The sequence below is a fragment of the Plecotus auritus genome, assembly GCF_963455305.1.
Source record: "Plecotus auritus genome assembly, chromosome: 2".
NCBI lineage: Eukaryota > Metazoa > Chordata > Mammalia > Chiroptera > Vespertilionidae > Plecotus > Plecotus auritus.
Genome location: NC_137771.1, coordinates 92,434,509 through 92,458,340, shown reverse-complemented (window position 1 = coordinate 92,458,340; position 23,832 = coordinate 92,434,509). Strand labels below are relative to the sequence as shown.

At 41.2% G+C, this 23,832-nt stretch overlaps 1 protein-coding gene across 3 annotated transcripts in view; it reads left to right on the top strand.

Annotated features, from left to right (window-relative positions):
• The window catches only part of RIOK1 (RIO kinase 1), a 36,698-nt gene that overhangs the window by 3,487 nt on the left and 9,379 nt on the right, over positions 1-23,832 (top strand). Inside the window, exons 1-12 of one of the 3 annotated variants that reach the window (XM_080657704.1) lie at positions 1,299-1,392; positions 2,631-2,841; positions 11,150-11,240; positions 12,391-12,460; positions 14,029-14,071; positions 17,676-17,768; positions 18,544-18,656; positions 18,759-18,839; positions 19,715-19,801; positions 20,119-20,256; positions 20,502-20,605; positions 20,812-20,918. In XM_080657704.1, coding sequence (XP_080513830.1) covers positions 1,352-1,392; positions 2,631-2,841; positions 11,150-11,240; positions 12,391-12,460; positions 14,029-14,071; positions 17,676-17,768; positions 18,544-18,656; positions 18,759-18,839; positions 19,715-19,801; positions 20,119-20,256; positions 20,502-20,605; positions 20,812-20,918 — 1,179 coding nt within the window. In that variant the 5' untranslated portion in view covers positions 1,299-1,351. Of the gene's footprint in view, positions 1-1,298; positions 1,578-2,630; positions 2,842-11,149; positions 11,241-12,390; positions 12,461-14,028; positions 14,072-17,675; positions 17,769-18,543; positions 18,657-18,758; positions 18,840-19,714; positions 19,802-20,118; positions 20,257-20,501; positions 20,606-20,811; positions 20,919-23,832 lie in introns of those variants that run through there. The other 2 variants (XM_080657705.1, XM_080657703.1) reach the window with 2 other exon arrangements.

Sequence of the window (23,832 nt, the reverse complement as noted above, 5' to 3'; positions counted from 1 at the left end):
ATTGATATTTCTATCTCTCTACCTTCCTTTCTGAAATCAATAAAAATATATATTTTAAAAAATTAGACAAAAGATTTGGATTAGAATTGGGTAAGTAGTACAAAGGAGAAATGGGTGAATAATACGGAAGACTTTCCTGAGCAAGTGATAGTAAACTAATGCTGTAAGGATAAGTAGGATTTAGCCAGAGAATTGAGAAAGACATTCCAGATTTATAGTTACACATAAGCATACAAAAGACCCAAGGGAAGAAGTTAAGGGGAAATATCTATCACTGGATATTATAAAGGTAAACCAATGGATTCTGTCCACCACCTTCCTCTTTCCCTACCCCAGTGACTTTGGCAGTTTCTGGAGACATTTTTGTTTGTCACAACTGGGGATGGTGCTGCACTAGTGGCATCTGGTAGGTAGAGGCCAGAGATGCTGCCAACAATCCTATGAGGCACAAAACAATTTCCCACAACAAAGAATTGTCCAGCCAAGGTTGAGAAGCCCCAGTACTATTGAAGGTATAACTAACATGCCACTCTAGGTTATTAGCAAATGAAGGGACAACTTATGGATTACTAGAGGCCCGGTGCATGAAATTTGTGCACTGAGGGGGGTGTCCCTCAGCCCAGCCTGCACCCTCTTCAATCTGGGACATCCCTCTCACAATCTGGGACTGCTGGCTCCCAACCGCTTGCCTGCTTGCCTGCTTGCCTGCCTGATTTGCCCCTAACCACTTCTACCTGCCAGCCTCCTGATCATTGATCAGCTGATCACCCCCTAACTGCTCCCCTACCGGCCTGATGAACACCTAACTGCTGGCCCGATTACCCCAACTGCCCTCCCCTGCAATCCTGGTCGCTTCCAACTGCCCTCCCCTGCAAGCCTGGTCCCCCCCAACTGCCCTCCCCTGCTGGCCTGATGGCCTCCAACTGCCCTCCCCTGCCAGCCTGATCTAGCCCCCAACTGCCATTCCCTGCCAGCCTGATCACCCCTAACTGCCCTCCCCTGCCGGCCTGATCACTCCCAACTGCCCTCCTCTGATCACTCCCAACTGCCCTCCTCTGCCGGCCAATTTGGTTTTGAAGGTCGGTTCCTATGCCAGTCAGCATCAAAAGCTCCGCCTCCTAGGTAGCCATTGGCTCCTCACAGTTCATGTGGATTTGGTTCTGATTGGTCGTTTTCTATGCCAATCAGTGTCAAAAGCTCCATCTCCTAGGCATCCATTGGCTCCTCACACTTCACCCAGATTTGGTTCTGATTGGTTGGTTTCTATCCCAGTCAGTGTCTCTGGGCCTATCAATGGGGCCTGATCAGAAAGGCAGGGCTGATCAGCAGTCTGGTGGAGGCCTGGAGAAAAATGGAGGCACAGCTGCTGGCCAGGCCCAGAGAGAAAGAGAGGCAAGTGCTGATCAACAGCTGCCAGAGAGGCTACGGATCAGACCCTGCTTCTCTCTTCAGGCCTCTCTCCAGGCCTGATTCGCAGCCCCCTCAGCAGTCAGTGCTGGGTCACTGAGCCTGCAGCCGCAGTAGTCAGTGCTGGGTCACCACGGCAACCCAGCACTGACTGCAGGACTGACTTTCCGGTTGGTTGAGCCTCCCGTCATTATGGATGTGATGGACCCAGGGTTTTTATATATTAGGATGTTTCTGAAGTCCTAGTAAATAATAGGTGTTTAATGATTACTTGTCCCGTAAAGATTTGGAGCCCTGTAAACCATGGTTAATAAATAACTCAGGATTGATAATCTGAATTTACTTAAACTCACATCTGACTTTTTAAGCTGGTAGTGCATATTATCAATTGTTTTATATGGTTTCTGTCCTCATTCTTTACATGAAAGGTCAAAACTGGTAGTACCTCTGTAAAATCTGATGTTCAGACATGTTTTGTTTGATAGGCACAGTGTTTTGGTAAATTGAACTTGCCAGTTAAGTGGGATTTTACACAAAAATCCATATTCCTGGTTCCTCTTGAAAAACTAAGAAGATATGGAACACTGGGTCTGAATTCTCACTTGACAAAAACAAACCCTATTAGTTGTGCTTTCTTTACTCTGGGCATGTTCTCTGGGTTTGACAATCCCTTCTTCTGTGTAATTATATCAAGACTACTTTCTTATTTGTGGTGCTTATATTCATTCCTTCCCTTCATGAACAACGGTGATTTGAAGTTCTTTGTGTAACACAATTCTTGAATACAACTTTTGATGCAAAGTGGTATTGATTTCAAGGTAAAGCTGCTTTAGACTTATTCCCAAGTTTTGTCAGAAAGTTTTTTTTTTTTTTTTTTACCCTCTCTTAAAGCAGCTCTGTAAGTAATTTTCCTAGTCAGGTTTGGAGTATTGATCAGAGCCAGTTCTTTCAGCAGAGAAGTTAGCAATATAAATTCTAACTTAGGCAGAGGTAGATTTAACACCTGATGTACTTCTTTAGTAGGGCCTAGAGAATATGCAAACAAATGGGACAGAACTCTGAAAAACAGAAGAACTTGGTACTAAAATTATGTTAATTGGCAGATATATTGTAAGGGAACCTTTTGGTTTTATTGTTACAAATTTAGTCTATTATGTTGTAAATAAATACATACATAAGTCTAATTAGAGTGTTTAAATATACTAAAATATTGTTACTTCTAGTGAAAACATTGACTTGAAGACAATCAAAGAGGGAGATGGCATTCTGTTTGAAGACTTTCAAAATAATGTGAATGAGAAGATGGATGAAGATGAGATAGAAGATGAGGAAGAAGAGGAGGAGGATTATGATGATGATGATGATTGGAACTGGGATGATGGAGTTGGAAAACTCACCAAGTGTTCTATCTCGAATGGAGGGAGTAACCCACAGGTATTTTATAAATGATTCTATAAATCTTTATGTTGTCTGCTTATGTCTTTTTACTTATTTTTTTGAGGGTCTACTGTTTTTTAAAAATTGAATTTATTGGGGTGACATTGGTTAATAAAATTATATAGGTTTCAGGTATATGATTCTACAGTATATCATCTGTATATTGGATTGTGTGTTCACCATCCCTAGTCATGTCTTCTTCCAATACAATTAATTCCCCTTTTATCCTCTTTTACCTCGCCCAACTCCCATTTCCCTTTGGCAATCACCATACTTTTAATTGTGTCTATGAGTTTTTTTCCTTTGCTTAATCCTTTGACCTTTTTCACCTAGCCTCCCAACTTCCCTCCCTTCTGACAGATATCAGTCTGTTCTCTTATATATGAGTCTGCATTTATTTTGTTTATTAGATTTCACATATAAGTGAAATCATATGGTACTTGTCTTTCTCTGACTGCTTATTTCACTTAGTATAATACTTTCCAGGTCCATCCATGCTATCACAAAAGATAAGATTTCCTTCTTTTTTTAAGGCTAGGTTGTATTCCATTTTGTAAATGTACCACAGCTTCTTTATCCACTCATTTACTAATGGGCATTTAGGTTGCTTCCAAATCTTGGCTTTTGTAAAAGTAGCACTGCAATGAACATATGGGTGCATATATTTTTTCAAATTAGTATTTCGGGTTTCTTTGTTTTTTTTTATTTTTTTATTTTATTAATAAATCTTTATTGTTCAGATTATTACAATTGTTTCTCCTTTTCCCCCCCATAGCTCCCCTCCACCCGGTTCCCACCCCACCTTCTGCCCTTACCTCCCCCGCCACTGTCCTCATCCATAGGTGTATGATTTTTGTCCAGTCTCTTCCTGAACCCCCCATACCCTTTCCCCCTGAGAATTATCATTCCACTCCCTTTCTATGCCCCTGATTCTATTATATTCACCAGATTATTCTGTTCCTCAAGTTTTTAATTCACTTGATTTTTAGGTTCACTTGTTGACAGATATGTATTTGTTGTTCATAATTTTTATCTTTACTTTTTTCTTCTTCCTCTTCTTTAAGAATACCTTTCAGCATTTCATATAATACTGGTTTGGTGGTGATGAACTCCTTTAGCTTTTTCTTATCTGTGATGCTCTTTATCTGCCCTTCAATTCTGAATGATAGCTTTACTGGGTAGAGTAATCTTGGTTGTAGGTTCTTGCTATTCATCACATTGAAAATTTCTTGCCACTCCCGTCTGGCCTGCATAGTTTCTGTTGAGAAATCAGCTGACAGTCGTATGGGTGCTCCCTTGTAGGTAATTAACTGTTTTTCTCTTGCTGCTTTTAATATTCTCTCTTTGTCTTTTGCTCTTGGCATTTTAATTATGATGTGTCTTGGTGTGGTCCTCTTTGGATTCCTTTTGTTTGGGGTTCTGTGTGCTTCCTGGACTTGTAAGTCTATTTCTTTCACCAGGTGGGGGAAGTTTTCGGTCATTATTTCTTCAAATAGGTTTTCGGTATCTTGCTCTCTCTTCTTCTGGCACCCCCATAATTCTGATGTTGGTACGCTTGAAGTTGTCCCAGAGTCTTCTTACACTATCTTCAACTTTTTGGATTTTTTTTTTGCTTTTTGCTTTTTCGGTTGAGTGTTTTTTGCTTCTTTGTATTTCAATTCTTTGACTTGATTCTTGTGTTCCTGTAGTCTGTTTTTGGGTCTCTGTATAATATTTTTTATTTCAGTCAGTGTATGTTTAATTTCTAGTTGGTCCTTTTTCATATCTTCGAGGGTCTCATTATATTTATCGGCCTTTTCTAGGATATTCTTGAAAAGCCTTATAACTGTAGTTTTGAATTCTATATCCAGTCATTTGTTTTCCTCCATTTCTTTCGTTTGTGATCTGATTCTTTGACGCCGCATTTTCACTGCTTCCCTGAGTTTGAAGGGTAGATTTGTGTGGTAGGTTTCCTATATGGCCTAGTGGGTCGGCCTCCCCAGTTAACCTGAGGTGGACACTCTTGGTGCACCCCTTTGTGGACTGTGTGTATAGCCTTGTTGTAATTAAGTCTTGATTGTTGTTGGTATCACTGGGAGGATTTGACCTCCAGGCCAGTTGGCTGTAAGGATCAGCTGTGTCTATGCTGGGAGAAGTTCGGTGCTGGAGACAGCCTTATAGGATTAGACTTGCCAAATTGCAATAGCCTCTGTGCTCAGCTTGGATGGGGTGGAGTCTCAGGGCGGAGCAGACAGTCTTGGCTTCCCGTCAGCCTTGCCCTTGCGTGCACGCGCGCACTTTCAGTCCTCTGACTTCCCCGGCTCCCGAGTCTCCGCCCAAGAGTCCAGACTCCTCCCACAAGAGCGTGGGTCCCCAGGGGCTCGCCTGGAACTGGGGTCCAATGCGGTCAGAACTGGGGCTCAGTGCCGTTAGGAGCCTCCGACTCCCTTCCACTAGGGAAAGCCTGTGGCAACCTCCACAGCCTTTGTGCACACTAGCGCACGCGCCTTCAGATTTCCGCCTTCCCCGGCTCCTGAGTCTCCGCCCGATAGTCCAGACTCCCACCGTAAGAGCGTGGGTCCCCAGGGGCTCGCCCAGAACTAGGGTTCAGTGCAGTCAGAACTGGGGTTCAGTGCGGTCGGGGGCTTCCTTCCCCCTTCCGCCAGAGAAAGTCAGCCAGGCTCTCAGCCACCCTTCCTCTCTGCGCGCACAAAGACCCTTTGCAGTACCTCCAATTCTCTGTGAGCTTTTCTCTTTCCTTCTAGTTGTAGAATTTTCACTCAGCCAGCTTTCCTATGGTTCTGGATGGTGTCCGTTCTGTCTTTTAGTTGTAGTTTTGAAATTGTTGAGTGAGGCAGCAGTTTAGGTGCTTACCTATACCGCCATCTTGGTTTCTCTCCGTATTTCGGGTTTCTTTGGATATATTCCCAGAAGTGGAATTTCTGGGTCATAAGGCACTTCCATTTTTATTTTTTTGAGGAAACTCCATACTGTTTTCCTCAGTGGCTGCACCAATCCCACCAACAAACAGTGCAGGAGGGTTCCCTTTCCTCCACATCCTCGCCAACACTTATTGTTTGTTGATTTATTGATATTAGCCATGCTGACAGGTGTGAGGTAATATTTCATTGTGGTTTTAATTTGATTTCTCCTATGATTAGTGACATTGAGCATCTTTTCATGTGTCTATTGGTCATTTGTCCTTTTTGGAGAAGTGTCTTTTAGGACTTTTGGCCATTTTTTAATTGGATTGTTTGTTTTTTTTTGGTGTTGAGTTTATAAGTTCTTTATAAATTTTGGGTATTAACCCCTTATCAAATGTATCATTGGCAAATATGTTCTCCCATTCCGTGGGTTGTCTTTTCATTTTGTTGGTAGTTTCCTTGCTGTGCAAAAACTTTTTAGTTTGACGTCCCATTTATTTGTTCATTTGTTTCCCTTGCCCAAGGAGATATATCAGAAACAATATTGTTATGAGAAATGTCTGAGATATTACTGCCTATGTTTCTTCTAATATTTTTATGATTTTGAGTCTTACATTTAAGTCTTTATTACATTTTGAGTTTATTCTTTTTTAAAAAAATATATTTTATTGATTTTTTACGGAGAAGAAGGGAAAAGGAAAGAGAGTTAGAAACATCAATGACAGAGAAACACTAGATCAGCTGCCTCCTGCACAACCCTATATTCTGCGCAGTGAGAAAACCTAAAGTTATTTTCAAGGTCTACCATATCTTAACTTCTTTTCAGTCAAGTCAAGTTTCTAAACTTTCTAAATCTCTGTTTTCTGGCTAATGAAAATAGGATTCCACCGAATCTCCTATCTACCTATTCCAGGACTTCTGTGAGGATCAAATGAGATGAGGCATGGGAAAACACTTCACAGACATTTGGCTACAGTGTGAAATGTTTCCATCTGGTTATAAAGCAAGTCATGTTCCTGGGCTGAAGAAACTGCAAGGAGGGTAGTCGCTAGGGAGAGGAAGCCGGTAGTTGCTATGTGACGTCATTACCCGGATGGTCGTACATTTAGCATATTATATATATAGACTAGATGTCCAGTGCACGAAATTCGTGTATGGGGGAGAGGGTCCGCTCAGCCCAGCCTACACCCCCTCCAATCCAGGACCCCTCAGGGGATGCCCACCTGCCGGTTTAAACCAGCAGTTGGACATCCCTCTCACAATCCTGGACCGCTGCCTCTTAACCACTCACCTGCCTGCCTGCCTGATCGCCCCTAACTGCCCCCCCTGCCAGCCTGATCACCCCTAACCGCTTCTGCCTACCGGCCTGATCGGCTCACACTGCTGGCCTGATCACCCCTAACTGCCTCTGCCTGTGGCCTCATTGACCCCAGCTGCCTCCCACCCAATAGGCCTGGTCGCCCCACGCAGCCTGCTGCTCAGTCGTTTCGTCGCCCCTCACTAACTGCCCTGCCGACCTGGTAGCCCCATGTAGCCTGCTGCTCGGTTGTTTGGTCGCCTGTCACTATCCCCCCTGCCGGCCTGGTCACCCCATGCAGCCTGCTGCTCAGTTGTTTGGTCGTCCATCACTAACCCCCTTGTCAGCCTTGTCACCCCACCCAGCCTGTTCAGTTGTCCGTTCGGTTGGGATGGTTGCTTAGGCTTTTATATAGATAGATAGGTATTTTTTTAAATTTTTTTTTTATTGTTTAAAGTATTACACATAGTAGTACATGTATCTCCTTTTTTTTCCCCATTGACCTTCCCCCAGTCTCTCCTACGCCCTGTTGTATGCCCTCATCCCACCACCCCACCCAGTGTCTTGTGTCTGTTGTTTGTGCTTATATGCATGCATACAGTTCCTTCGGTTGATCTCTTTCCCCCTCTCCCCAACACTCCCCAGCCTTCCCGCTGTAATTTGACAGTCTGTTCGATGCTTTACTGCCTCTGTATCTATCTTTTTGTTCATCAGGTTATAATGATCTTTATTTTCCATAAATGAGTGAGATCATGTGGTATTTTTTCATTGCCTGGCTTATTTCACTTAGCATAATGCTCTCCAGTTCCATCCATGCTGCTGCAAATGGTAAGAATTCCTTCTTTTTTATAGCAGCGTAGTATTCCATTGTGTAGATGTACCATAGTTTTCTTTTTTTTATTTTTTTAAAAATATATTTTATTGATATTTCACAGAGAGGAAGGGAGAGAGATAGAGAGCTAGAAACATCGATGAGAGAGAAACATCGATCAGCTGCCTCCTGCACACCTCCCACCGGGGATGTGCCCGCAACCAAGGTACATGCCCTTGACCGGAATCGAACCCGGGACCTTTCAGTCCGCAGGCCGACGCTCTATCCACTGAGCCAAACCGGTTTCGGCAAGTACCATAGTTTTCTAATCCACTCATCTGCTGATGGGCACTTAGGCTGTTTCCAAATCGTAGCTATGGTGAATTGTGCTGCTATGAACACAGGGGTGCATATATCCTTTCTGATTCGTGTTTCTAGTTTCTTGGGATATATTCCTAGAAGTGATATTACTGGGTCAAATGGGAGTTCCATTTTTAGTTTTTTGAGGAAACTCCATACTGTTCTCCACAGTGGCTGCATCAGTCTGCATTCCCACCAGCAGTGCATGAGGGTTCCTTTTTCTCCGCATCCTCGCCAGCACTTGTTATTTGTTGATTTGTGATGATTGCCATTCTGACAGGTGTGAGATGGTACCTCATTGTTGTTTTCTTGAAGTTGCCCATTGAAACTGTTGAGTAGCTCTGTTACATCTGTCAGAAAGGCAAGGTGCCATTTCCATTCTGCATCATTGAGCTCTGGTACTTCTTTGTTTTTTGAAAGCAGAAAAGCTGTAATCTGTGGAAGTAAGTCATAGAAATGTTTCAAAACTCTCCCTTGACTCAGCCAACGGACTTCTGTGTGGTACAGAACATCTTCATAGGCATCTGATTGCATGGGTCTTCTCACCATAGATTTCTTGGCGTTAATTTTGTATCCTGCTACATTGCCGAATTCATTAAGTCTCTTAGTTTTTTGATGGAGTCTTTTGGGTTTTTTAATGTACAATATCATGTCATCTGCAAATAAGGACAGCTTTACTTCTTCTTTTCCAATTTGGATGCCTTTTATTTCTTCTTCTTGTCTAATCACAATGGCTAATTTCCAGTACTATGTCGAACAGGAGTGGTGAGAGTGGGCATCCCTGTCTTGTTCCTGTTCTTAGGGGAAATGGTTTTAGTTTTTGCCCATTGAGTATGATGTTGGCTGTGGGTTTGTCATATATGGCTTTTATTATATTGAGGTATGATTCTTCTATTCCCTCCTTGCTGAGGGTTTTTATCAAAAATGGGTGTTGGATTTTGTCAAATGCTTTTTCTGCATCAGTTGATATGACTATGTGGTTTTTTATCTATCAATTTGTTTATGTGATGTATCACATTTATTCAGACTCTCTGTGCCTTCTGAACTTGTGTGACATTTTCCTTCACCAGGTTGGTGAAGTTTTCTGTTATTATTTCTTTAAACAGGTTCTCTTTTCCTTGCTCACCCTCTTTCCCTTCTGGTATTCCTATAATGCAGATGCTGTTACATTTCATGGTGTCCCAGGGTTCCCTTAATATATCTTCCTGCTTTTTAATTCTTTTTTTCCATTTGCTGCTCTAATTGTGTATTTATTTCTACCTTTTCTTCCAAATCGCTGATTCAGTCCTCTGCTTCATCCAGTCTACTTTTCATACCTTCCAGTGTGTTCTTGATGTCAGATACATCATTCTTCTATCTGTCTGGTTCTTGTTCATGGCCTCTATTTTCCTTTTCATGCTGTTGTAATTTGCACTAAGTTCCTTAAGTATCTTTATTACCATTGCTTTGAAATTTATGTCTGATAGGTTGCTTGCCACTATTTCATGTAGTTCTTTTTCTGGAGATTCCTTTTCTCTCACTTGGGGGTTGCTACTTTGTGTCCTCATTGTAGCTGTCTTTTTGTATTTGCTTCTGTGTATTAGATAGAACTGTTGTGCCCCACAGTCTTTGTGGGCTGGCCCAATATAGAAAGTATCTTGAGGGGTCCAGTGCTGTGGTCTCTGTTCTCCTGAGCTGGATGCTCTGAGAGTGCCCTTTGTGTGCGTTATTTGGGTTCTCTTGTTTTAATTGGGACTTGATTGTTGATGTCCTGTTTGTGGGAAGGATCTCCCCTCTGACTTGCTGCCAGTGAGGTTGGGGCTCACTGGATTTTGCTCTGATGTTGTTGAATCTGGTCCCTTGGTGTGTCTATCCTGGGTCTCCTGGAAGCTGTTCTAGTGCAGGTGAATGTGAGTCACTGTCCCTTTCTGGCCCTGGATAACCTAATTGAGATCCAAGAGGTTGAAGCCCCTGGTAGTCCTGTGGTCAGGGACTCCTTATCCCAGTGGCTGGGTCTGCCTTGAGTCTCATGCCTTGATTGTCTCTGTTCTCAGTTGTACTCCCTTCCTCCATGGATATGGTCCCCCAGGTGTCAGCTGCAGGTGCTTGGGATCGGCGGGGGTGTGTGCGCACAGTCCCCCTCTGGCGTGCTACTCCCTGTGAGGTCCTGAAGCCTGCTGGCAGGGGATTCACTGCTGGGTACTCACTATGTGGTCCTGGAGCTGTGGTGGGGTTGTTTACAAAGTCTCCGCTTGCATGCTACTCACTATGGGGTCCCGGAGCCCGTGGCAGATTTGGCGTGTGACTCTGCAACTCACTGCGGGGTCCTGGAGCCCGTGGTGGGGATCCTTTGGCATGAAGGTCCCATTGGCATGAAGCTTACTGCATGGATCCGGGGTGGTGTCCATGGCTAGTCTGAGTGGTGGTGAGGCTGTGCCCCTGGCTGCTGCTGCTCCCCCCTTCAAAATGGTAGGGTATCCATGCCAGAGCTGCATCTGCCCAGGGAGTGCCTGTTGTGGTAGCAGGGGCTCTTTGTCCAGAAGAACCTGATCCATGGCCCCTGAGACTCCTGCAAGATCTAACTGTCTCTTACACACACACACACACACACACACACACACACACACACACACACACACACACACACACCACGCAAGTCTGCACACTCCCCTCTCACTCCTTTGCTCACTCACGCTCTCCCTTACTGCTGTCCTGCCAGCCACCATGTTGAATCTCCCGCAGACTCTGTTTTAGCCAGTAACTCTAAACATCTATTTCAAATGCCTTTTTAATAATTTTGAGCAAATTTGATTGATTCTTACCTTTCCTTAGGGTACTCCTCTAAGTATTGATGCTTTAATAGTTAACAGTGAACCAAGGGAAAAACATGTGGTGATGAACCTTAGATTTGTATTTATAACTAGTGCCTAAAATTCTGGAACTCATTTCTTCTAGGCAAATCGACAGCCTTCCAACTATAATTCAGCCAAAATGTCTACTCCAGCAGACAAGGCCTTACGGAAATATGAGAATAAAATTAATCTAGGTGAGTTTGTAAAATACATTTCTTCATTGGGCTATGAGGAAATTCTTCAAAAACACATGAAGTGTTACAAAGTTTTATTGGATCAAGAAATATTTGTGCCCTGGCTGGTGTGATTCAGTTGGCTGGCGCATCATCTCATACACCAAAAGGTTGCAGGTTCAATTTCTGGTCAGGGCACATACCTACTACTAGGTTGTGGGTTTGATCCCAAGTTGGGGCGCCTGTGGGAGGCAACCAGTTGATATTTCTTACATTGATGTTTTTTCTCTCTCTCTTCTTCTTCTTCCTCTCCCTCCCTTCCTTCGTCTTCTTCCTCCAAATCAATTAAAAACATATCCTTGTGTGAAAATTAAAAAAAAGAAAGAAAAGAAATGAGTACACTTGATGTTACTGACTGAATAATGCTTAGAGAAAATAAGAACTTAGTAATTTAAAAATATTGTTTCAAAGGAAAGACTTTATTTTATCTTATGCTTTTTTTTTAGTTCTTTTCTACCTTGTACAAATACAAAGTTACAAATATATTCAAGTTATTGTCTGTTTTGTATTAGATTTTTGTAGTTGGATTATCTCATAGTAGGATGTTGAAAATACTAGAATGTTGAATATAATTACATTTTGTTTACCAGCGACATTTTATGTAGGCATTAATCATTTAGTGAGCTGTTGAATGTAAGGAATCAGAATGTTTTGAGAAAAATGCAAAGTTATCTTTCTCTTGTAGACATCAACTTGTTATAAATCTAGCACAGTTTCTCATATCTTATCATTGTCTTTCGTGGACTTGAAATTTGAAATGAGATTGAAGTTTTTAGAATTAAGCTTGGAATTCAGGCAGTTACATTATTTAAAAAATATTAAGTGTCTGAAATTCAGCATATGCCGATATAGTATTTTTGAGGGGTTTTTATATCTGGATTTCTGTGCTCAAAAATTACAGCTGTAGTGATGAAAATGACACCTGTTATCAAGGAACCACAACTTAGTGCTTATCTTTAAAAACATTAAAACCTTTTCATTACTAAAATATATTCTATGTATAAGAAAATAGAAAATAGAGAAGGAAGAAGGGAGAAATATCCTAAAAAGACTATTAATGTCTTTCTGTCTTACATGTTGTTCACATTGTGGATTTTTTTTCTTTTTTCAGATAAGCTAAATGTTACTGATTCTGTCATAAATAAAGTCACTGAAAAGTCTAGACAAAAGGAAGCAGATATGTAAGTAGTATTTTAACTATAAAACATGGCTGATAGGGACTAATTCTAGATAAATTAAGTGGTGTTGTGAGCATAATTATTTTACAAAGGATGGTATTTTTGTTTTGGGGTATATATTTTGTATGTTTAAACTTTTTTTTTTTTTTTTTTTTTTTTTTTTTTTTTTTTTTTTTTTTTTTTTTTTAGCTTTGTTCACAAATGTGGTTTAGGATAACAGTGTTAGTAAATTTCTGTTTAAATCTTTAAACTGTTAAAAGGTCAAAATCTTAGCATAAAAATGCTCCCTTTTTAGAATTTATTTAAAAATTATTCCCTTTCATGATATATATTTTTTAAATGGTATAACCCCGTGGTTGGCAAACTGCGGCTCGCGAGCCACATGCGGCTCGCGAGCCACATGCGGCTCTTTGGCCCCTTGAGTGTGGCTCTTCCACAAAATACCATGGCCTGGGCGAGTCTATTTTGAAGAAGTGGCGTTAGAAGAAGTTTAAGTTTAAAAAATTTGGCTCTCAAAAGAAATTTCAATCATTGTACTGTTGATATTTGGCTCTGTTGGCTAATGAGTTTGCCGACCACTGGAACCGAAAACAGATTACATTTACACTTCTGTTCTCAAAACCAGTTATTTATGATCTGGCTAATTTCTATATACTGTTAACTCTAAGACATTAACAATATATTATAGAAGTAGACACTAAGATCATACAACTAGCAGTGTTAGAACTGAACTTAAAAACCAATTTTCTTATGGTTTATTGCTAGGCCCAAGTGATCCTAACTTTTCGAGAAACAACGTAGTCATTTATTATTTTATTCAAGTGTCTGAATCTTTGTGTTTGAATCTTTATTAATTTAGATTTGTGTGCTAATTGAGTCACTTAGTGTGTGAACTGAAGCATTTTATTTATTTTTTTTTTAATATATTTTATTGATTTTTTACAGAGAGGAAGGGATAGGGAGAGAAAGTTAGAAACATTGATGAGAGAGAAACATCAATCAGCTGCCTCCTGCACACCTCCTACTGGGGATGTGCCCGCAACCAAGGTACGTGCCCTTGACCGGAATCGAACCTGGGACCTTTGAGTCCGCAGGCTGATGCTCTATCCACTGAGCCAAACCGGTTAGGGCTGAACTGAAGCATTTTAATATAGAACTCAGTAACTGTCTTGAAATGGTATCTTGTGTCTGAAGAAAAGGACTCTAAAGAGAAAGCCTTATATGTTGACTTTAATTCTGTACTAAATGTTTGAAGGACAGTATAGACTTGATCTTTTCCTTTTTATAGCATAGTTCACTTTACCCTACCTATCTTTTTTACTTAATGCTTCTAAATTATGGATATAATTTTTTTCCTGCAAATATGCTCCTTTTACCCTAGGGAACTGAATTGCTTATTAAGGGGAAATGAAATACGTTTCACTGAGTGGTGAAATTACGAGATCTTGAAATCTGTTATTAAAGAAACTACCTACTTAGGAATTTCATGAAATGATGTACATGTAGAAACTTTTTATTTGGCTTCTGTGACTGAATTTTGAATGTCAGCTATACTTTTTGTTTTTGGTTAGGTATCGCATCAAAGATAAGGCAGACAGAGCAACTGTAGAACAGGTACAATTTATTTTTTTAAGTTTTTATTTTAAAAATAGCATTTTTCTTCTCTTTGAATTAAAGTTTGCTTTTATCCTTCTTGCTTAATGCTAATATTAAAATGCTAATGTCTAAAATTATTCCTGTATAAAACTACTCCTTTTTATAGTTTTGAATTTAGAAATCTACGTTTAGCTTTATAATAGAACTAGAGGCCCGTTGCACAAAGAGATTCGTGCAAGAGGCCTTCCTTCCCTTGGCTTCCAGCACCGGTTTTCCTCCGGCACCCAGGACCCAGGCCTTCGCTCCAGCCAGAGTTTGCCTTCTTCGTCTTTGCTGCAGACTCAGGCCAGAGTCTGCCATCTTCGTCTTTCTGCAGACTCTGGCTGGATTTTGCCATCTTAGTCTTCACTGCAGACTCTGGAGTCTGCAGTCTTATCTTTGCTGGGACACTCCGCTCCTGTAGATCCCTTCGTCCCGGCACCCTCCCTCTCATAGCAGGTGTCCTGCCCCGCCCAGCCACTCCACACCTGGAGCAGCTGGGCGGCCGCCATCTTTGTCCTTCTAATTTGCATATTCACTCTGATTGGCTGTGGGCATAGCAGAGGTACAGTCAATTTACATGTTTGTCTATTATTAGGTAAGACTATTAATAGGCATATTTGAATCAAGCCCCATTTTGTGGCTCTCTGAGGCCACCACGCAATGCTTTCATCTTCTAGGGCAGTGGTTGGCAAACCGCGGCTCGTGAGCCACATGCGGCTCTTTGGCCCCTTGAGTATGGCTCTTCCACAAAATACCACGGTCTGGGCGAGTCTATTTTGAAGAAGTGGTGTTAGAAGAAGTTTAAGTTTAAAAAATTTGGCTCTCAAAAGAAATTTCAATCGTTGTACTGTTGATATTTGGCTCTGTTGACTAATGAGTTTGCCGACCACTGTTCTAGGGGAAGCAGAATTGATTGTAAGACCAATAATCTTTTCTCGTCTTAAAGAAGGTCTGCAGGAATTTTGTGAACTTTCTCAGAAGATAGGTCAGGTATCTGCCACAAGATAGGATGGGCGGTAATGCGTGTGAGAGAGAGATGGGCAATGCCTTAAATTTTTCAATTAGAAATCCCTTACTTGGTTTAGAAGTTATGCTTATTTGCTTCTTTCTATTCAATAATGGGAGAAAGTTGGCCCCTATTTTTCCCACATGTAGAGGGTTGTGATTGGATGTTAGCATTGGCCCAGATTTTTTATGTGAACCAAGTCATAGAAAAAGGTTAGAACATTGCTACTGCAGCCTACCACCCTCTCCCTGCCCGCACCCATATGCACAAATACGTTTTGGAGTAGTATCTTTTTGACCTACAGATTTTTGGCTTAAACAGGGGTGGGCAAACTTTTTGACTCGTGGGCCACAATGGGTTCTTAAACTGGACCGGAGGGCTGGAACAAAAGCATGGACGGAGTGTTTGTGTGAACTAATATAAATTCAAAGTAAAGGAGCGGAGGGGAGAGCAAGAGAACCCTCCGCTCTTTGGGCTCCGCGGGCCGGATAGAACAGCCGAACGGGCCGGATACTGCCCGCGGGCCGTAGTTTGCCCACGGCTGGTTTAAGACATGCACCCCTTCTACTATTTACATCAATCCTCAAAGGAGTAACAATGTACTTGAGCTCTAGAACCATTTATGCAATTGAAGAATTTCACATTTAGTCAGGAGCAGGTCTGAGATCTGTGTCTCCATTGTTCTCTAATTTATTTATTTTGTGTGGTTTCTTTTTGTGATTGAAGACAAAGTATGGACCCGCACACACAGATGAGGCAACTTTAATTTTCAAAGAGCCTAAAAATAACTCAGGCAGAAAATTCTTTCTTTTCCTCTTTTGAAATTAATTTTGAATAAGAGTATGTATCTTGAGTCTCAAGTTGTTTTTATGAAACATATATTTGTAAGTTTATTCTCTTATATTTCTCTTTACCTATTTTGTTTTTAAGCCATTTCGATATGCTGCTCCTTTCTACCCACTAACTTGGCTACTGTTCTCTATCTGGATTCCTGTGTTCAACCAGCTTACACCCCCGCTATTTACCTGTGCCGTAGAGAAGGAATGTTAGTTATGGCCTATTCACTCACTTGTATTCTCTTCCCATTGCTATGGATGTAGTTTGGGTTTTAGTTCTGCAGTCTTTTAAGATTATTTTGTTTCTATTAACCTTAGGTTTCTGGTATGACCACAGCCACCACATTGAAAGATAGACTCTAGAGCAGGGGTGGGGAACCTTTTTTCTGTGAAGGGCCATTTGGATATTTTTTGCATCATTCACGAGCCATACAAAATCATCAGCTTAAAAATTAGCCTGCTCTGTTTGGCCAAACATTTAATTAACTCACCCCCTAATGCTTTGGCAGGGCTGGACCAAATGATTTCGTGGGCCTTTGATGTTCCCCACCCCTGCCCTAGAATATAGTTTGATTTGGCTATTTGACACTGTCTCACTTTATGGAGCTAGAGGGTCTGTCTGAGCCATGAGGAGCGGTCTCCCTTGAAATTGCATATAAATAATGTAGCTGCTTCAGTTTCAGAACTGGACTTGGAGCAGGCTTTAGTTCATTGTCTCCTGTTTGTTAAAGAAGACTTTGGGGTCTTCTTTTTTAAAATAGTTTTATTGATTTTAGAGAAGAAGGGAGAGAGATGGAAACATCAGTGATGAGAGAGAATCACTCATCAGCTGCCTCCTGCATGGCCCCCACTGGGGATTGAGCCCGCAACCCCAGCATGTGTCCTGATTGGGAATCGAACCATGACCTCCTGGTTCATAAGTCGACGATCAACCACTGAGCCGCGCTGGCTGGGCTTTGAGGTCTTCTTTCTTCAAAATTGACGGCTCTGACTTGGAAGGAGACCCTTTCCCTGACTTACTCATCTATAGCAAGGGGCTGCAAACTCTTTTAAGTACTAAAGAATAAATACTTTAGACGTGGCTCACAATTATTTTTTTTTTTAACAAGTATTTTAAAATATGAAAACCATTCTTAGTTTGCAGGCTGAATTTCATTCATTAGCTGTAGGATGCTGACTCCTGGTTCAAATAGAGTGGCCACTGAGCACTTGCAATGTGGCAGGTTTGAATGAGATATGCCATAAACGTAAATACACACTGGATTTTGAAGACTTATGGTTACAGAATGTTAAATCTCTAAGTTTTAAAATATTGATTACATGTTGAAATGATAGTGTTTTAGATGTATTGGATTAAAAACTGTATTAAGACTAATTTTACTTGTTATCTTGGACATTTTTTAATGTGGTAAGCTAGAAAATGTAAAGTTGCTTATGTAGTTTGCTTTGTGTTTCTATTAGCAAATGTTGGACTTGGTAGCCTTTGATTTCTATGACTGAATGAACAATAAGTTAATTGTCTCTCTGGTTTATTGTCTCCATGGTTCCTGTGGCCTCCACCTCACATTCTCCTTACTAAAAATTAGAATGAATGAAAGTACCATAATAGCAACTCTCATTTAGCCAACCAGGATGGCATGGTACAGTTAGGCTCTTCAGTTTATTAATTGTCAAATTCTTCAATGAGAAATAATTGGTACTATCTTTCTGAACTTCTGTTTTTGGCATCTCTTTTTAGGTGTTGGATCCCAGAACACGAATGATATTATTCAAGATGTTGACTAGAGGAATCATATCAGAGATAAATGGCTGCATTAGCACAGGAAAAGAAGTGAGCTTTTCTTTGGATGCCTGAATGTTTTCATGTTAGTTTTCTTATTTCAGATAAGAAATGAAATTAAGGCATTTTATAATTAAAGTGTTCCTTTAAAAAGAAAGTCAGTTCCTATATATAAGTCAAGATAGTTTAATCTGTGTTTCTAAAAATGGCTTTATTAATATTTATGGAACGGTAGGAAATTGTGCACATAATTATGCCTTTTCACTGCCATTACTCTAATGTATCATGAGTCCAACTAGCTGTGCTCAGCAGCACACTTAGATGGTCAAGTTACTGCAGGCCTGAGTCCTAATCAAATAGTACTAATAGGGAGAAGGGGCTATGGTCTACTTTCTGTAGTCAGCTAATGTCTTTCTCATTTTTTTCTTTGTATATGGTTATGCAGAAAGATAAGCATGTTTTTAAATTAGCATCTCATTCGATGGGAAGCAGTTCTTAGTAAAATTCAATTTATAAATCATGTGATGTGAGAATGTCTTCATGTATTTTCCACATGCTTAAGATATAAAAATGTTTTAAATCACTTCTCACATGTATTTAAGTTGGATTTTACTATATATGTAATTGGGGATATATTTACTATGTCTTTTGGTATGATGGTTTATGTTTTAATTCATATATTCGAAAGATGGTGTTCCTTATGCCTATTATTTCAGTTCATTTGACTTTTTTTAACTTTTGAACATAAAATCAAATAGATTGAAAAAGTAAAACACTGTAGTTATTTAACACAAACTTAATTTTCTTTGGTTTTGACTTAAAATAGGCTAATGTATACCATGCCAGCACAACAAATGGAGAGAGCAGAGCAATCAAAATTTATAAAACTTCTATTTTGGTGTTCAAAGATCGGGATAAGTATGTAAGTGGAGAATTCAGGTGAGCTCAGATTTTTTTTCTTCAGTTAGTTTAATTTCTATATCCTAAAAAATAAAAACTAGAATGGAATGATTTAAATAACAAATCTTTTTCTTGTTCAAGATTTCGTCATGGCTATTGTAAAGGAAACCCCAGAAAGATGGTGAAAACTTGGGCAGAAAAAGAAATGAGGAACTTGATCAGGTGACTGGGGGTGTCTGTGCTGTGCCCTTCACATTGGCTTCTGCTCTTTCCCACCCGCAGATCCCAGTGGTTCTGTCTAAATCTAGTGACACAGTGGGGCTGTTCAGGTCCACTAGATCTGCTGAGGGAAGTTAGACAAGTTGGAGCCACTGTATCTTGTCTGGGTCATTTAAAGAGCCTTAGAAGCCATGTGAAAACTTTTAGAATTGATACTGAGGATGATAAGGAGCTGTTATAGGATCTTAAGCAGGCAAGTGACTTAATTAGATTGTGAGAATGATGGGTCATTTTTAAATAGGTATTAGAGTTTTAGTTTTGTTAGGTCTAAAACTCTTTATCAGTTTCCTTTCCTTATTTCAGTCCAATTTTGGACACATTTATATATTCTCTGAGTTGACACCTCATCTGCTGTACATAAGTGACATACACTGGCTATTTTAGTATTAAGCAGGTATTAATGATTGTTTTGAAAGCCCTTCTGAAATTTGAGTGTGCTCAGTTAGCTATTAGGTATGAGTCCAACTGTTTTTACTAATCATTGCTCAGGCTAATCAGCTTGAAAGATCGTCGCAGATACATCTGTTATATTTCATCAACTCTAAGACTCACATTTTTTTCATAGTTTAACATCTCTGGAATTGGATTGGGTGTTAGAGGCTATGGGATGCTGTTGTTGAATTGCCAGTGTTTTGTCATTTTTGATGGTGCCACTTGAAATCACTAGTGTCTTACAGTTTTTGAAATACAGTAATACAATTGGAAGACCCTGGTGCATTTCCCAATAGCAATATTAATCTTGTGTACTATAGTTGTAATTGTTGTAGATGCTGTATTTAGCCTTTTCATTTGTCCTTTTATCTGTTTTAATATCACAGGTTGAACACAGCAGGGATCCCATGCCCAGAACCTATCCTGCTACGAAGTCATGTTCTTGTCATGGGTTTCATTGGTAAAGATGACATGTGAGTATGTGGATGGCCTAGTAATTACATGTTCAGCATTATATTTTTAATTGCTTTGAATTAGCTTAATCTTGGAATATTTTTATGACTTTTTTCCATTGTATTAGTGCATAGAGTTATTAATTTATAATACGTTTTTGAGGACTATTTTGTATAATACCTGTTTATTGACAAGTTTCTGGAAAGGAACATCTGTAGTGAGCCAGGTTGTTCAGTGATGAGTTGTAGAAGAGAAGTGCCTGTAATAAATGTAGTATAAAGTAAGAAAACTTGGTCCCATCAGTTTATTTTCATTGTTTGTTTTATTCTTATTAAAGGCCAGCACCCCTCTTGAAAAACATCCAGTTATCGGAATCCAAGGCTCGTGAGTTGTACCTGCAAGTCATTCAATACATGAGGATAATGTATCAGGATGCCAGACTGGTCCATGCAGATCTCAGTGAATTTAACATGCTGTGAGTATGTTTTGTCCCTTAGGAGCCTCCCATAAGTAGTTTCATGTCCTTTAAAAAAGTAAAATTCCAATTCCAAAATGTCATAGTAAATTCTAACGTTTTAAAGTTGACTTCCACATGGTTACAGTGTAGGATGTGTTTCCTGCCTTTGGTGACCTTAGTCATTGAATTAAGCCCTCACATCACCATAGTGGAAGTGTGCACATCCCTGGTGTTTCTCACATCACTGCCTGTGTGGCCTGCAGGTACAGTGGTGGGGGTGTGTACATCATTGACGTCTCTCAGTCTGTGGAGCATGACCACCCACATGCCTTGGAGTTCTTGAGAAAAGATTGTGCCAATGTCAATGGTGAGTGGAAATTGTAGTTTTCTCCCAGCTTATTTGTGTGTGTTGGTTCTATATTCTGTTACAGTGTTAATATAAAATTTTGGCACCGAATTGTTTGATGCAGTGATACTTATGCCAGTAGCTGGCAGATGGTATGTTTTTATTTCTTTGTTTCTCTATAAAGTTGTTCCCTTGTAAAGCTGTCATTAACATTTTTCTTCTGACAGATTTCTTTTTGAAGCACAACGTTGCTGTGATGACTGTGCGGGAGCTCTTTGAATTTGTCACAGACCCATCAATTACACAAGAGAACATGGATGCTTATCTCTCAAAGGTGAGATGGGGCAAGGGAGAAAATAGCAGTAGTAATTTGCATTTATGGCACTTCTGCGGACTTAAATTGCTCCGCATAATTTTTGTTCATTTGACAGTTTCCTGAGACCTTTATCTTCTGATTGCACAGATGGAGAATCAAAAGTATAGTAAAAAGCCAACTGTAAAGCCAGGTTTCTTGACTTTAATCATTAGGCAAGATTACATCGTTGTCAAAGTTATGGAAATTTAGTAAGAAACCTGTTGTTAGCCTTTGGTCATTAATTCCTTTCCTTTGTTTCTCATAGGCCTTTCTAAATGACAAAAATTTTTAAATTGTGGTAAAGTATACAAAGCATAAAATTTACCATTTTAACCATTTTTAAGTGTACAGTTCAGTGGCATTAACTACATTCACATTGTTGTGCAACTACTATCACCATCCGTCCACTGAATTTTTTCGTCTTGTGAAGCAAACCACAGTATTCATTAAACATTAACTCCCCATTTCTCTTCCCAGCCCATTCTACTTTCTGTCTATGATGTTGACTACTCAATATAAGTGGAATCATACACTATTTGTCTTTTTCTGGCTGATTTATTTCACTTAGCATAATGTCCTCAAAGTTCATTCGTGGTGTAGGATGTGTCAGAATTCCTTTCTCTTTGAAGATTGAGTAATAATTCCATTTATGTAAGTAGCACATTTTGTTTATGCATTCATCCATCTAAGAACACCTGGGTTGCTTCCACCTTTTGGCTGTTGTGAATATTGCTGCTGTGAACATGGGTGTACAAATATCTCTTCAAGACCCTGTTTTCAATTCATTTACATGTATACCCAAAAGTGGAATTACTGGATTATATGGTAATTCTACTTGTAATTTTTTGAGTAACAGTCATACTGTTTTTCTCAGTGACTGCACCATTTTACATTTACATCAACAATGTGCCAGTGTGCAAGGGTTCCAATTTTTTCACATCCTCACAAACACTTGTTATTGAGTAGCTATCCTGATGAGTGTAAGGTGGTGTCACAAAGCTTTGAAGTGAATTTCTCTAATGATGTTCAGCATCTTTTTATGTACTTGTTCCCCATTTGTGTATCTTCTTTGGAGACATGTCTATTAAAGTCTTTTGTCTGTGTTTTTAATCAGATTACTTTTTAGTTAAAAGAGTTCTTTATATTTTCTTCTGTCAGAAGAAAAAGGTTAACAACAGCTTTATAAGGGAACAACTTTATAGGGAAACAAAGAGAGAAAAACACTGTATGTTCCCTGACCTAGGGATCAAACCTGCAATCTTTTTGTGCACTGGACGACATTCAACTGAGCTGCACCAGCCAGGGCTCAAATATTTTCAATCCAACAGTGGTTGGATTAAGAGAATATAGATACACAGATATTTTTATATTATCTCTCTATATAAAACCCTAATAGACAAATAGACCAAATGGCTGAACAACCGGTTGCTATGACGTGCGCTGACCACCAGAGGGTGCGCACAGAACATGGCGGGTGTTGGCAGCAGGCAGCAGAGCGCAGAACATGGTGGGCGCTGGCCGCAGTAGGATGGTGGAGCAGGTGAATGGGGGTGCCAGACCAAGGTGGGGTGCCAGTCGCTGTCATTGGGGTGAGCCTCTGGTGGTTATTGAAAATTCTTTGCTCCCGCGCACCACGGTCCTGCCCAGCACTAGCACCTGCTGCCGGTGGCTGGCAACTGCCCTGCTTGCACCCACTGCCGGCCGGACCTGATCGTTCGGCGCTGTCAGTGCAAGCAGCTGCTGCTGGCCCCGATCACCCCTGAGGGCTTCTCTACCTTCCCTTGCTCCTGAGGGGCAATTGGGGCAGCAGCTGCCACTTGCACCCACTGACGGCGCTGGCCCTGCTTGCACCTGCTGCTGGTGCTGGCCCCAATCACTCCACACCATCAGCGGGTACAAGCAGGGCTGGTGCTGTCAGTGCGTGGTAGCGGTGGCAGCGGGTACAATGGGACTGGGAGCTGCGGCGGGAGGGATGAGCAGGGCCGCAGAGGATGGGCTCAGACCCGCCCAGGTGCCCACTGCAGCCTCGCAGCCCACAGTTCCTTTCAAGGTGCACGTATTCGTGCACTGGGCCCCTAGTTCTATCTAATAAAGAGGTAATATGCAAATTGACCGTCACTCCACCACACAAGATGGCCGCCCCCATGTGGACACAAGATGGCCAGCAGGAGAGGGCAGTTGTGGGCGATCAGGCCAGCAGGGGAGGGCAGTTAGGGGTGACTGGGCCTGCAGGGGAGGGCAGTTGGGGGTGATCAGGCCTGCAGGGGAGGGCAGTTAGGAGTGACTGGGCCTCCAGGGGAGGCCAGTTAGGGGTGACCGGGCCGGCAGGGGAGGGCAGTTAGTGGTGACCAGGCTGTCAAGGGAGGGAAGTTAGGGGTGAGTGAGCCAGCAGGGGAGGGCAGTTAGGGGTGACCAGGCCAGCAGGGGAGGGCAGTTAGGGGCAATCGGGCTGGCAGGGGAGCAGTTAGGCGTCGATCAGGCTGGCAGGGGAGTGGTTGGGGGTAATCAGGCTAGCAGGCAGAAGCGGTTAGGGGCAATCAGGCAGGTGAGCGGTTGGGAGCCAGGAGTCCTGGATTGTGAGAGGGCAATCGGACATCGCTCGAGGGCTCCCAGATTGGATGGAGAGTGTGCAGGCTGGGCTGAGGGACACCCCCACCTCAATGCACGAATTTCATGCACTGGGCCTCTAGTGTAACTATAATTAAAGTAATCACACTGTATCAGTTCATATATAAAGTTTTTTAAAAATTTATTTTGTCACTCTCTACTTAGACTATGGACTCCTAAAGGACAGGGGTTTTAGTCTTTTTTAAAAAAAATACATGTTTTATTGATTTCAGAGAGAGGCAGGGAGAGGGAGAGATAGAAAAACATCAATGATGAGAGAGAATCA